Consider the following 15,475-nt stretch of genomic DNA (forward strand, 5'->3'; position numbering starts at 1 on the left):
GGAGCATGCTGGAACATCAGGGATCAGAGGGAAGGCAAGTGCTGCCTGTGTGTCTCTGTCATTTGCAGAGTCAGAGAGCAGAAACCTCACTGGTTTTCAAGGGGCCTTGCTACTGTTCACAGATCCAGGGATTTCCATTGCCACATATCTCAGGATATATCCCATCCCGTGAGAGCGCAGCACATCTGTCCTTTCCATTTGAGCCTTTTACCTGGAACCTGTGCAGAGAAGGAGACAGTCTCTGTCAATATTTATCCCAGCCACCAAAACTGCACATTGCCACATGCACCAAAACTAAAACATCAGACCCTATCTAAGTGAAATCAGGCAGTGGGCCTGGACCCAATAAAATGAATGGCCTATCCTATCTCTTCCATTTTGGTTAGGTATTCCTGGGGTCTCTGTCTGTGGGGGCAGAGTGATTTACTGCAGACAGATCCTTATTTGTTCAGCTAAGAGACCTGGGGAGCAGGAGACTGAGGTGGACTTGACTAGAAGATGCTTTGTTGTCATTTCCCCACCTCTTCCTTGGCCAGTGTTTGGGGAAGGGGATCTTACCCTCTTTTCTCCCCTCCCCTCCTCCATCTGCCATCTCCTTCAAGCCTCTTGGGTATGCCATTTTGGGGTAGGGTCTCATAAATAAGGGCATAAGAGCTAGGAACTGCTGGGTGTGTATGACCCTGGGTGCTGGGAATTAATGGGGGAAGAATTGATGGGGGGAGGTGGGATTTTAGGAGGACTACTAAATGTGGGCTTTTCTGGGGTCTGTCAGATTTTGGGTGAAGGGTGTAGGTAAGGGATGAAGGTGGAGTAGAGAATGAGGTATAATGAGACTACTAAAGAAGGGCAAAGAGGAGTTCGTGAGGAGTTTGTGCTTCATCAGAGGAGCAAAGGAAGCCATAAGAGGAATTTGAGGAATTAGGAAATGTGAAGTCTCAACATCACTATAAGAGAAAACAATTTCTGGTGGACTGACATGGAATCTGTCAAAGTCAGGTGTCCCTAGCTGGTGACTCTAGGTGTCCAGATTGTCCAGTCAGGGGCTCAGTTCCTCTGAGTGCAGAGTGTCAGGGATGGAGAGGAGCCCCAGGGTGGCTGAGCTGCTGCTCCAGCCACGGTCTTATCAGGTAGGGGTAGTTACGGAAGACAGGGTTGAGCGGTAGTGTCGGGCTGAGGGGAAAGGATCAGGATCTCCTGGAACACTGCGGGTAAAGAGATGAGTTTGGGGATTGGAGACAGGATGGAGTTGATTTGAAAAAGGGGCAGGGCTCAGCAGAGGAGATGCGGCTGTGCCTTTAACAATGACTGTGAGACGAAATGTGGCCAGAACTCTAATCCTGTGGCTGATTATTATTATGGTACTTGTTAAGCACTTAGTATGTTCTAAGCACTGTTCTAAGTGCTGGGGTAGATACAAGTTAATAAGGTTGTATCAGTTAACTAGTTAATCAGAATCATTCCTGATTCAGAATCATTTCCTGATTTCTCAAATTCCGCTTACTACAGTGCTCTGCACACAGTAAGCGCTCAATAAATACGATTGAATGAATGAAAAGGTTGGATACAGTCCCTATCCCATATAGGGCTCACACTCTGAATCCCCATTTTTTTTAAAAGGTGAGGTAACTGAGGCACAGAGAAGTAAAGTGACTTGCCCAAGGACACGCAGCAGATATGTGGCGGAGCCAGGATTAGAACCCTGGTCCTTCTGACTCCCAAGTCTGTGCTCTATCCACTAAGCCACACCTGATGAAGGCAGGCAAGAGGCAGCATCCCAGCCAATCCAGTGTCCTATGGCCTTTGGGGACAAGGATGCTCTATGGATGTGCTGGTGGCTTCTCCCCTGTTCCTTTCCCAATCGGGAAGGCACAGAAGGGACAAAGACCCATCCAGGCTGTATCCCAGCATGGACTCCTGGTGTGCGGCAGAGTCACTGTCACTTTTGACCCCAGCAGGAGAAAAGCTGCAGGGAATGCAGCAGGGGAGGACTCAGGGGCAAGGAAAGATGGAGGGAAACCTGCATGTGGAGCCCATCGTAACAGACAGTCATTCTCACCTCCCTGATCACAAAACAAACTCCAGGAAATACTCACAGGCTCCAGTCAAGAGTAGAGCCGTCTGGCCACGTCCAGTTTCCCCCAGAGCTCGGAATGTGCAGCCCGATCCAATAAAATTTTGATGCTGGTATGTGTGACCAGATGAAACCCTGGAGAGAGTACGGCAGAGGGAAAGTGAAACCCAGAGACTCCGGTGACTTCTCACTCTGCACAGAGTCCCTGAAACAACTGCCCTGACCTCTCTGGGGGCATTATTAAACCCAGGAAGGAATTACCAGTGCCCCTGTCCCACCTCCCATTCATTCAGTCATATTTATTGAGCACTTACTGTGTGCAGAGCACTGTACTGAGTTTCTGGAAGAGTACAATACAACAATGAACAGATACATTCCCTTCCCAGCTCAAGTTCCTCCAGTGCCTCTTGTCACCAACACAGCAGATGTCAGACCTTAATTCTCACATAACCTGCACAGTTGAGGGGGCAGAGTGAGCATTGCAGCCACTTTGGAGGATGGGAGGGAAAAGGTGGCAGAAGAAACAATGTCGGGGGGCAGAGTAGCCAAGCAGACTCATGTTGGGAAAGTAGGCCTGGTTCTCCGTCCAGCCCCTGAATATTTGGTTCCCTTCCTCTTGTCCATCTCAGAAGCAGCTGAGCAAACCTCACACCACTCTAGTCCTGGGCATTCCCTGGCACCAGCAGCTATCCTCAGAGGCCGAGAACTGTTTTCCCCTGCCTGGGCCCTGCGCCTTGACTGCAGCCTACGGGCAGGAGGGGTAGCTTCTGGGAAGAGTAGCCAACTGCCAAGAATGATTTCTACAAACGGGATGTCTAGAAACGACTGACTTACAAACATCTTTTCCGAACAAAACGTCTGAGAGTGACAGAAGGAGAGGTAGAGAGGATTTGCTCCTGGGGAGAAGAAAGTAGTAGTTGTTCATATGATAATGGCTGGTGAGGGCTGGGGGCTTTTCGGGTGAATGATGCCGCTACTCCTTGCTGCGTCCTTTTCCGTGTCTTTCTCTTCTGCCCCAGCCCAGCAGCCTCTCTGCTGCTGCCACAAAGAGTGCTTCAGCCCTGCCCACTCCCACTGCTATCCCCAAAAGGTGTGAAACTCACGGACATAGAAATATTTTTTCTGTCCTGGGAGTCAGAGGACCTGGGTTCTAATCTCTGCCCTGCTACAGGTCTGTTGTGTGACCCTGGGCAAATCACTCAACTTCTCTGGGCCTCAGTTACCTCATCTGTAAAAATGGGTATTAAAGCTGTGAGCCCCATGTGGGACATGGACCGTGTCCAACCTGACTAGCTCGTATCTACCCCAGCACTTAGTACGGTGCCCGGCACATAGTAAGTGCTTAACAAATACCATAAACAAACAAACAAACCCATGTTTATGAACTGTCCATGAATTTATGGATAGTTGGCCATTCTGGTGGGGATTGATAGGAAAGAATGAAGGAGGAAGATAGAACTCTTGACTCATTTTCCCTGACTTTCATACCTGCTTCTCTGGAGTGGGCTAGGAGGGCTGAACAAAACTGTATTGTTCTGGGGTCCACGGATGTTCTGTGTTGGGGTTGATGGGTGTTAGAGGAGTGGGTGGTCTTGAAAGGTACCTGTCTCTTTTCCTATAGACAAAGCAGCCTGCCCAAGGAAATCATTTTGGGAATCAGAAACGAAATGGTATTTGTGGCCAAAGCGAGACAGGGGTAAGACCAGCTCTTGAGCCATCCCAGCCCAGGATCTGCACCAGCTTTTGAGGGCTGGGAAGGTCCTCCCTCATTCTCACTCTGCCCCCTCACCTGTGCAGGTTATGTGAGAATTAAGGTCTGACATCTGCTGTGTTGGTGACAAGAGGCTGTAGAAACTTTAGCTGGGCAGGAAATGTATCTGTTCATTATTGTATTGTACTCTTCCAAGAGCTCAGTACAGTGCTCTGCACACAGTAAGTGCTCAATAAATAGATATGCCTATTCAAGTTCTAGTGACTGCCACCTACTAAACCTAATTAAGACCTGTCTGCCTGAAACATTCCCCTGAGGTCTCCCACACATCCAACATGTTTCTCCCATAGCTTATACTGGCTGATTCCTGTTACAAGCTCGTTGTGGGTAGGGATGTGACTGTTTATTGTTATACTGTACTCTCCCAAGCAGTTAGTACAATACTTTGCACATGGTACACACTGTTCCCAGTTTCTCAGTTCCCGGGGAAGACTTAGCTCCCAGTTTCAACCCTCACCAGGTCACACGTGTCCTGAATTTTTGCCAGATTTGACTTCCTTTCCACACAGAATGCAGTACTATTGCTCCAGTTTTTTGTATCATTTGACTTGGAAATCCAATAGCATTTCCCGTGGTTCAGCTTCCAGTCTGCTGGGCATGTTCGTCGTCTGGGTACCACTAGGAAGAGAAAGGAGATGAGCAGCTCTCGGGACTCTGACTATCTTATCTGGGTCCTGGGGTGAACGTCGCTGAGGACAGTCTTAGCTCCAAGTACTTTTTCTAGGGCCTCCATCAACTGAGGGGGATTTCTCTAGAGTGAAAGGCCTGAGACTGGCAGAGCTGATCCACCAGTCTTCCCACCCAAATCCTCCTTTTCTTATCATAGTTGAAAACTCCACTATCTTCCCCATTTCTCAAGCCTGAAGTCTTGTGTTATGCTTGACTCCTCTCTCTTTCAGCCCTCGTATTTCCGTCTAGCACAAAATCCTGTCACCTTTTTCTTTTTCTTTACATCTCCAGATTCCACCCCTTCCTCTCCATCCACACTGCCACCACATAAGTCCAAGTACTTGTCTTCCCTATTGCCTCAGCTTCCTTGCAGACCTCCATTCCTCCAGCCTCTCTCTCTCTCTCCAGTTCGTACTTGATTACTGCAAAGATCATTTTTTCTAAATTATTGTTTTACAAACATCTCTGCATGCTTTAAAATCTCCAATTGCTGTTCCTTCCCCTCCCCATCAAACAGAAGCTCCGCAACACTGACCTTAAGTCACTATCAGCTCTCTGATAAATAACATTACAGCTCACCCATTTTGCTCCTCTCAAACCAACCTACTCACTGTGCCTTGTTCACATCTTTCCTGGAGTTAACTTCAAGCTCCCCCTTCTGCTTCAAACTGCCTTAATAATAATAATAATGGCATTTACTAAGCGTTTACTATGTGCAAAGTTCTAAGTGCTGGGGAGGTTACAAGATGATCAGGTTGTTGTCTTCCTTCATATCTGTCAGTTGACTTCCTCTCCTAAGTTTCAAAGCCTCTCTGAAATCACATCTCTTCTAGCAGGTCTTTCCTGATTAATCTCCCATCTGCCTACTTCCATGTTTCCCTTACTGCCACTTTGGCACTTTACGTGTTGCCTAAAGACTGTGTCCTAGTCCTCCCCAGTAGCACTTAAAGACCTATCACTAAACCCTTTTGCTCTCCTCTTCCTGTAGTTTGTTTTAGTGTCTGTCACTCCTGAACTATATTTTGAACTATTTGAGGGCAGGAACCATGTCTACTATAATGTATTCTATAAAGTCCTCAGTATAGTGCTTCAAATACAGGACGTGATCAATAAATAACACTGATTGATTGATTGATTGATCCTCTAAGGCAATTTAAAGTATATTCAGGAGTCAGGGAGGGAAAGGAAACAGAAGTACCAAACAGAGGGTAACATCACACCTCGCAGTGCTACTTCCTGGTATCGTTACATCTATCAGTGATCTGAATTCAGATCCTGACCCTACACAAGCTAGAAAGGCCAGTGGACTCCAGACCCCAGTGATGTCTTCCACTGGTGGCCAGTGCACAGATGGTTCCCATTTATCCATCTTTGACCAGTTTTGCAGGTGCTGTTGTCCCTAGATCTGCTGGCCCAGGGACAATTAATTCCCACCAGATATGGAGTTTGTAGCCACGGTTTTCAGTGAAGCCCCGAGGCAGCTGCTGGACTGATCCAACACTGAGCTGAAACAACTCTGCTAGTTCAGCTACAACTGTTCAGTGCCACTCAGGGAATGATTGGATGTTAGCAGTCTTCTAGACTGTGAGCCCACTGTTGGGTAGGGACCGTCTCTATGTGTTGCCATCCCAAGCACTTAGTACAGTGCTCTGCACACAGTAAGTGCTCAATAAATATGATTGAATGAATGAAGTTAGCAGTCCTCAGGAAGAGAGGAACTAGATTCGATGATGGAGGATTATGTGGTAAGGGGATAGAATGGAGTGAGGGGCTCCTTGGGCTTGGAATGGCTCATCCCGGCACTGAGGGGTCAAAATGATATTCCACACTCCAAGTGATGCCCTCAGGGCATGTTGCATGCACACAACATAGCGTGATGGCAACCCGGACACTGCTTTGCAGGATGGGAGCCACGTCGTCGTTGCCACCAGCCTTTGTCTGAGCTGCCAGGGGCATGGCTGCCATCTTTGGAAGGCCCAGGGTAGCTGCCGGGTCTCCTCATGTCCCAGCGCTGTTTGCAGGGAATCTGCCCTTGCTACTTTCAGTTCACATCCTGGGTGAGCCGTGGTTAGGAGATGGGTAGCAGGGGCGACCACCCATCCTTGCACTTACCTAAAATGCTCAGTGTGATAACTGCCACCAGGAGTAGAATGATCACAGCATATGCCACTTTCAGAGCAGTCCCAGGCCTCAGCCCGGATCGGGGGGAGTCTGAAACATGCGATATTTCATTCAAAACACGTTTGAGGAGACTAGGTGGGGACTGGAAGGGGGAGCCCAGAAATTAAGGGGGATGCATGGAGGGGGAGTGTGGCCTAGCGGAAAAAGCACGAGCCCAGAAGTAAGAGAACATGGGTTTTAATCCTGGTTCTGCCATGTACCTGCTGTGTGACCCTGGGTAAGTCACTTCACTTCTCTGTACCTCAGTTCTCTCAACAGCAAAATGGGAATTCAATTCCTGTTCTCCTGCCTACCCTGAATATAAGCCCCATATTGGACCTGATTTTCTTGGGTCTACCCCAGCGTTTAGTACAGTGCTCAGAACACAGAAAGCACTTAAGAAATGTCCTTAATACTCCTTAGGCTGTGAGGCCCCTTTCACACATCCTCTCCCTAGCCTGAAACTCTGCATCATCTATGCAGTTGGATATGTGACCTTTGGACATTTGATATTCCCCCACAGGCAAGCTTAACAAGTATTATCATTATTATTGTTATTATTTATATACATATCTTTAAATTATTTATTATACATTACTTATTCATTCATATTAACATCTGTCTCCACCTCTACACTGTAAACTCATTATGGGCAGGGAACATTTCTGCTAATTCTGTAGGATTGTACTCTCCACATGCTTAGAACGGTGTTCTGCACATAGTAAGTGCTCAATAAATACCATTGATTGATTGATTGATTGATGTAGGACAGGGACTGGTTCTGATCTATCTTTTATATACACCAGTGCTTAGCAGCATGCTTGGCACAGAGTAAGCCCTTAATAAATACCACAGTCACGATGAGGGGATCTGCCAGAGGGGTATATTTGTGCCACTCAGGACTCCCTCCCTGCCACTTTAGCCACTTACACTTCCTGACTTCTGCCCATCTGCCTCTTCTGTCTGTGATGCTTTCTTCATCCCTGCCCTCGCCTACCTACACAGGTGAGCGCTGGGGAGACATTAGCTGGCTTCAGGGAGCGAGGGACTAGCTTTGATGATGGGGGATTGTGTGATAGGTGGATGGTGAGGTGTGAAGTCAGAATGGGGTCAGAATGGCTCACCTCAGTGCCATTAGGAGATGATCAGCTGCTCAGAGTGCAGTGGTTCCCACAGAACATCTGCCCTGAACCTCAGTCTTTGATTACAAAGCAAAGAAAAGCAAAATCTCAACCTGTTTCCTGTTCAGGGAGTTTCTCGTCAGATGGAATCGTCATGTGCTTGTGCATTGCGTACTAATACTAACTCAACTTCCCCATTGTGCTTGGCACAGAACAGCCAAAGATGCAAGAGCCTTTAGAAAAGGGCTTTATCTCAGTTTGTACAGAGCCCAGCATAGGACCACTAATAAATGATACTCATTACCTGAGAAGCTTTTCAGGGGCTGATTGCAATTGTTGATGCTTAATAGGACACATAGCATCAGGTGGAGTGAACATGCTTAGGTCTCCTATTACAAAACCTAGTACCTTCCAGGTTTTCTAAGCTTAGAATTGAAACTGAATAATCGGACTAATGCCCAAGTGTCTTTTTGAAGTATATACATTTCCCAATTGTCATAATTAGTGAATTGTGACCAAACCACAATTGTCACTTGTGGCGGAAGCTGTCTGCCTTCATGGCTCTTAGAAGTCCTTCCTTCACATTTTAATTTGGTTTGGTCAGCAACATCTTGGTTTTTAATAAGCTGCTTCTTCTCCAGCAGTAAGCGGCTTTGACTATGGACTCTTAGTAGCGAACAGCACAAAACTCTGCTCCTCTAGCCATGGTACCCTACCTTTCTTGTTGTATCTATTGTTAAGCGCTTAGTACAGTGCTCTGCACATAGTAAACGTTCAATAAATACAATTGATGATTGATGATTGATGATCCTTCTTTTTTATAGTTTGGGGGATTGATTCATCCTTTCTTAATCGTCAATCACCTCTCCCCTTTTATTCTTAGCCTGTGAGAAACAGCTTCGCCTACTGGGTAGAGCACAGGCTTGGGAATCAGAAGGACCTTGGTTCTAATCCCGGCTCGGCCACTTCTTTGCTGTGTGACCTTGAGCAACTCACTTAACTTCTCTATTTCTCAGTAAACTCATCGGTAAAAATGGGGATTAAATTTGTGGGCCCCATATCTTGTATCTACCCCAGTGCTTAGTACCTGTCAGAGTAAATACTTTAAAAATGTCATTAAAAAAAAACTCCTTGAGGGGTAGGAACTGTGCTTAATTCCCACGTCTAAATACCTTCGAGAGTTTAGTACAGTGTACAGCACACAGCACTAGACAAATACTGTTACTGCTACTACTACTATTCTTTCATTCAATCAATTGTATTTATTGAGCACTCACTGTATTAAGCACTTACATGAAACAATAAACAGACATATTCCCTGACCACAGTGAGCTTACAGTCAGGAGGGAGGGAGGCCGACATTACTATAAAAAAAAATTACAGATATGTACATTAGTGCTGTGGGGCTGGGGAGGGGAAAGGACAAAGGGAGAAAATCAGGTAATAATAATAATAATAATGGCATTTATTAAGTGCTTACTATGTTCAAAGCACTGGGAAGATTACAAGGAGATCAGGTTGTCCCACGGGGGGCTCACAGTTTTAATCCCCATTTTACAGCTGAGGTAACTGAGGCACAGGGAAGTTAAGTGACTTGCCCAAAGTCACACAGCTGACAATTGGTGGAGCCACAGAAGGGAGGCAGAAGGGACTGAGAGAAGAGAAAAGGAAGGGCTTAGTCAGGGAAGGCCTCCTGGAAGAGATGTGCCTTCAATATGCCTTCTAATGCTGCTATCACTACCGCTGCTGTTGCTACTATTCTTATTACTACTATTACTATTCACTTCTGATCCCTCCCTTATGAAAAAAGACAGAGTGTGGTCAGAGGAAGTGTTTTCAGTTTATTTGAAATGACTCAGTCTCTCCAGGAACAGCCAATGTGCCCCTCAACCTAACAGGACTTGTGGGTTGGGTGGAAAGGGGAAGCATGTTGGGGGTTTTTTATACCTCCAACCCCTTCCTCTTCCCTGTCTGTCTCCAGAGAGGGTCTCTCTAGCACTCACTGCAGCCCCCTCCCTCACCTCTGGGTTCTGAGACCCCCTCTGCAGTCTTCATGAAAGGTCAAGGGGTTTACTTTTCAGGTGTGTGAGGGAAAATTATGCCTAGCTACAAAGGGCTGGTAAGAAGTAGTGCAGTAGTAATAGTAATAGCAATGGTGTTTATTAAGGACTTACTATATGCACAGCACTGTACGAAGCACTGGGAAAGAGTACACAGGCAGGAATTAGACCCAGTCCCTAGCCCTCGAAGGGCTTACAGTAAAATAATATAAGGGGAGAGAGAGCTGGAGACAGGTATTAGGGAGTACACAGGCAGGAATTAGACCCTGTCTCTGGCCCTCGAAGGGCTTATGGTAAAAGAATATAAGGGGAGAGGGAGCTGGAGACTGGTATTAGGGTTCAGTTTTCTTCCCCTGTGCCCTCACTCCAGCCTCCCAGTAAAGGAAGAATTTCAGTCCTGGAAAGAATTAAAGGCATCACAGATATGCAGAATTCTTTGCAAAGGCAGAAGAAACAGTTTTGCGTTTATTTTTCTCCCTCTAGACTAAGTAAATCAGATGGAGATCTCTCTGTAGACTTGTGACGGGTGAGCTCTTGATTTCCAGAGGAGGGTTTACTAATTAATTAATTTTCATCCCAGATTTTCCTTAAAAAATTGTCTGCTTACAACCCAGCCCCCAAACCATGTATTTTTCATTAAGACCAAACAAACCCACACACCCCAACTTATCTCCAGGATAGAAAGGAAAGGCAATATTCTGAGGCTAACACTAATCCTGGATGCAAAAGGATACATGAAGCAGTTAAGAAGCCAACTCACCCTGGGATTGTGATGGGGCGGACGGGCTGGAAGGGGTAGAATTTTTTCTGGAAAGTTGGACATCGGCGTAGACTATGTCTCCAGACATTGCTCCGGCCAGGAGGGAGAATGGAGAGAAAGGCCCTCAGCTTAAGGCTTCTCTTTGCTTCTGTGAGCCAATGCCACAGGCTCAGCCTGAATAAGGAAATGTTGCAACTGTCATGCTGACAGTGGGGTGGACTTCCTTCATCCTTCACATGAAGAGGATACAGGGTCTGTTGTTAAATCAGAGGCACAATGCACTAGACACTTGAGAAACCCTGCTCCTCTGGAGCCTATGCTCTGCAAAGAGACTTGGGACACTGGACTCCTATGACGTGAAAAGAAGCTACTCTGAGGAAAGTTTGAGTAAGAGTCCAGAAGAGAAGCGCTAAACCTCAAGAAATCTAAGAGGTCTGGGAGTTGACACAGCTCACTAGACGGATGTTACGTATGCCTCAGTGTCCTTCGTGTTTGAAGACAGGCTGCTGTTGTTGAGATTGCATCCTTGTATGAGAGTGTGGAAGAGGCAATCTCTTACACCCTGAGCCTGTGAAAACATAGTTGGGTCCCCTTTACTTCTACCTACCAACAAGGTGATCGTTTTAAGTTTGTAGAGGTCAGGGATCGTGTATTTCACTCATATTGTAACCAAGTGCCATTGGTTTCTCCTTAAATCCTGTTGGTGATGAATATGGTGCTTGACAACAAAGATGTCGTCATGTAGAGACCAGAATGGGACTGCCCATATTCCACAGAGCTTTAATTTAAAAATAGGGAAGGACATATTTATGCCCTACCCCAGCAGGATGTGCACTTGATTTGTTTTGGAAGTTGGGGTGAGTGACAGTGTTTGAGAAGCAGCATAACTTAATGGAAAGAGCTCACGCCTAGGAGTCAGAGGACTTGGTTTCTAATTCTGGCTCGGCCACTCGCCTGCTGTGTGACCTTGATCAATTCACTTAAGTTTTCTGGGCCACAATTACCTCATTTGTAAGAAGGGGATAAAATACCAGTGCCCTCATCCTCTTAGGCTATTAGTCCTGCTTGGGACAGGGACTGTGCATGATCTGCTTGCATTGTATGTAGCCTAATGCTTAGAACAGGACAGGGTACATAATAAGTGCTCAACAAATGTCACGGTGGTTATTATTCTTATCAGAGTTATTATTATCATTGCTAGTATCATCACCGTAATTATGATTAGTGGTGAAGGCTGACACTTGGTCATCCACACTCTCTCACCTGGTGTTCTGTGCCCAGTAACCCTCACTGAAGTGTACCAGCCAAGGATGGCAGGTGCTGCCTGCAGTTTTTAAGCATGGCAGACTCTGTTTTCTCTCCAAACCATTTTCCACCAACCACTGTTGAGTTTGGTAGCTGCCAAAGAGTGGACAGGCAAGGCATGGGAAAGAAGTGGGATGGAAGGGAAGAGGTTAACCAAGACAACAATTATTTATTCAGCATCCAGAAGAGAGGCAGTGTAGCCTAGTGGAAAGAGCATGGGCCTGACAGGACTTGGGTTCTAATTCCAGATCTGTCACTTGTCTCTTTGTGACCTTATCCCCGTATCCTATACCATCTTGATTACTATTTCAGCCTCCTGTTGACCTCCCAGCCTCCTGTCTCTCCCAACTCCAGTCCATACTTCACTCTGATCCCTGGATCATTTTTCTGCAGAAACATTCAGGCCCTGTTTCCCCTCGTCTCAAGAACCTCCAGTTGTTGCCCATCCACTTCCACATCAAACAGAAACTCCTTACCATTGGCTTTAAAGCCCTTTGCCCACTCCCCTACCTCACCTCACTACTCTCTTACACACTTCCTTCCTCTAATTCCAACCTTCTCACTGTATGTTTAGATTCATGAACACTAGGGTTAATGATGCATTATTAGAGGATTAAGATTTTAGAGGAAAATCTTTAATAATGAAAACGATTGTCAGAGAGCAGCAGACACACTCTTCTTTAAGCACACTGCTTCCAGGGTTGTTGACGGGGTAATGGTCTGGGTAGACCATTGGCTTGACCTATTCATTTTTTTTATTTTCTGGTTTTATCATTCTGACGTTCCAAGGGACAGAAGAGAAACAATGAAAAGTCCTGTTAGAGAAGTATCAGCTCAGTAGTAGAAGAGCAGCATGGCCTAGGACCTGGGAAGCACAGGAACAAGATTCTAATCCTGACTCCACCTCTTGCCTGTCATTTAATTTCTCTGTGCTTCCATTTCCTCATTCATAAAATGGGGGATTCAATCCCTATTCTTCCTCCTCCAAGAGGCCTTCCCTGACTAAGCCTTCTTTTCCTTTTCTTCAGCTCCCTTCTGTAGTGCCCTGACTTGCTCTCTTTATTCATCCATCTTCCCAGCCCCATAGAGCTTACCGCGTATCTGTAATTCATTTGTATTAATGTCTGTCTCCCCCCTCTAAAATGTAAGTCTGTGGGAAGGGAATGTGTCTGTTATATTGTTACATATATTGTATTCTCCCAAGGGCTTAGTATAGTGTTTAACACACACACACACAGTCCTGGCCCACATCCTACCTCTGGCCTGGAATGCCCTCCCTCAACACATCACCAAACTAGCTCTCTTCCTCCCTTCAAAGCCCTGCTGAGAGCTCACCTCCTCCAGGAGGTCTTCCCAGACTGAACCCCCCTTTTTCCTCTCCTCCTCCCCTCTCCACCACCCCTTTCCCTCCTTCTGCCCTACCCCCTTTCCCTCCCCAAAGCACTTGTGTAAAATATATAGTATAGTATATATAGTATATATATAATACTATATAGTATACTAAATATATATATATATTATATTTATTACTCTATTGTATTGAGTATTATATAGCATTATATATGTAATACTATATAGTATACTAGTATACTAAATACATATTATATTTATTACTCTATTGTATTGATGTGTATATAGCTATAATTCTATTTATTCTGACGGTATTGACTCCTGTCTACTTCTTTTGTTTTGTTGCCTGTCTCCCCCTTCTAGATTGTGAGCCCGTTGTTAGGTAGGGACTGTCGCTGTATGTTGCCGATTTGTACTTCCCAAGTGCTTAGTACAGGGCTCTGCATACAGTAAGCGCTCAATAAATACGATTGACTGACTGACCTTTACTAAAACTATGAGCCCCATGTGGGAGAGGGATTGTATCCTACCTAATGAATTGGTTTCTTGAACAGTGCTTGATACAGAGTAAGCACTTAGAAAATGCTACACCTATTGTTAGTTGTAGTAGTTGTTGTAATAGCATTTGATTAGTGGTTACTGTGTGCTGTACTGAGTGCTGGGAGAGGACACAGGTGGGAATCAAATATAGTTGATGTTTATGAAAACAGGTGTTAAAAACACAGCTTGGCATTTCATTATTTGTATCATTTGTCATTTATTCAGGAAAGTGTACAAAACACTGTACCACTTGTTGATGTAATTACGGGAAAATCATCAAAGACCCATGCTGCCTGGCCCACAAAGGGCCCCCAGTTTGTCAGAGAGGATGGGCATATAGGACAGAAAGAATGTAATTCATCAAGGAATACAAAGTGAAATTTCACAATCAAGAATCGCCAGGTAAAATATATCAATTAAACAGTACTTGGGAGGAGGTGATGGTATTTAGTTCTCTCATGGCTCAGGACAATGGGCCATAATTCATTCATTCAATTGTATTTGAGTGCTTACTGTAGGCAGAGTACTGGACTAAGTGATTGGAAAGTATAATTCAGCAATAAAAAAAGAGCATCCCTGCCCATACTGAGCTTACAGTCTACAAGGGGGGATTACAAACTCTCCCATTCTTCCTGTTGTTCTAGTTACTGTAGAGTTTCCATGCCAGGGTTAAATGGCGGCTACTGGATCATTAAATCCTCCCCACTACTGGATCATTAAATCCTCCCCATCTTATATCTTACATTCAGTTTGCAACTAATCCTCTCTGCAGCTCATTACTGAAATTTCCCTATCTCCTCCGTAGAGTGATTAAAGTGGAAAGCAAGCAGAAGATAAGTGATACTTTGAAAATCATGCTTAACATAATTATAAAAATTGCAGTTACAAATAGTGAGTAAGAAATGCTAACAGGTGCAGGGCAAACATGGTATATTAGGCAACCAAAAAACCCAAATGAAACGATTGACTTCTTGAGAATTACCTGATGGCTTTTGCAATTAGGTTGGGATGGAATGAAAGAGAGAGGGCAAAGTCAAGGAGCTAATATTTTCTTTTGCTAGGATCAGACAAAGAGAAATTCACATCTATAGATAGGAGTATGCATTTTATAAAAATTTGTAAAAATATTATTGGCAAAAATTTTTTACCTTTGAACACTTATCACATGTTATAATATGGCTAAGTGATGCCTCGGGTTTGTAGGGTCATATACTGCACAATTTTTAGATTGAACAAATGTCCCAGCTCCCTGGGACTGGTCAGCCTACCTTGCATTGAAGTTCACATCTGATCTTGTTCACCTCAAATACTTAGATTTCCCTGTCCAGACTGAGTCATGTTCAAAACAAACTCACATTCAGGCCCCAAAGCAGTCTGAAACACAGTAAATGGACAACCCAGATGGAGGGAAAATCTGGATGGAAATTCATCCCACTATCCCATCTCTCCCCACTAATAACACAGTCTATACATTCTAGGCAAAATTGCTCACATTCATTCATCCAATCGTATTTATTGAGCACTTACTGTGTGCAGAGCACTGTACTCTGCTCAGTGGGAGAAGCATATGGGCACCCTCTGAAAAAAGCAAAGCACTGTCTAATTATACTGGTAATTGAGACGTGCAGTTTAAGTAACTGCCCCCTGTCAGTGACCTTGTTTTCAATA

At 45.1% G+C, this 15,475-nt stretch overlaps 1 protein-coding gene across 1 annotated transcript; it reads right to left on the reverse strand.

Annotated features, from left to right (window-relative positions):
* Positions 1–109: 109 nt before the first annotated feature.
* On the reverse strand, positions 110–10,700 carry LOC119939679 (killer cell lectin-like receptor subfamily F member 1). The gene is made up of 5 exons (XM_038759849.1): positions 10,613–10,700; positions 6,624–6,722; positions 4,300–4,460; positions 2,094–2,206; positions 110–218 (listed from the first exon to the last, which is right to left on the reverse strand). The coding sequence occupies exons 1-5, from the start codon at positions 10,698–10,700 to the stop codon at positions 110–112; spliced, it is 570 nt and encodes a 189-aa protein (XP_038615777.1).
* Between the last annotated feature and the right edge of the window lie 4,775 nt (positions 10,701–15,475).

Source organism: Tachyglossus aculeatus, chromosome 17 (assembly GCF_015852505.1).
Source record: "Tachyglossus aculeatus isolate mTacAcu1 chromosome 17, mTacAcu1.pri, whole genome shotgun sequence".
In the NCBI taxonomy this organism is placed as follows: Eukaryota; Metazoa; Chordata; class Mammalia; order Monotremata; family Tachyglossidae; genus Tachyglossus; species Tachyglossus aculeatus.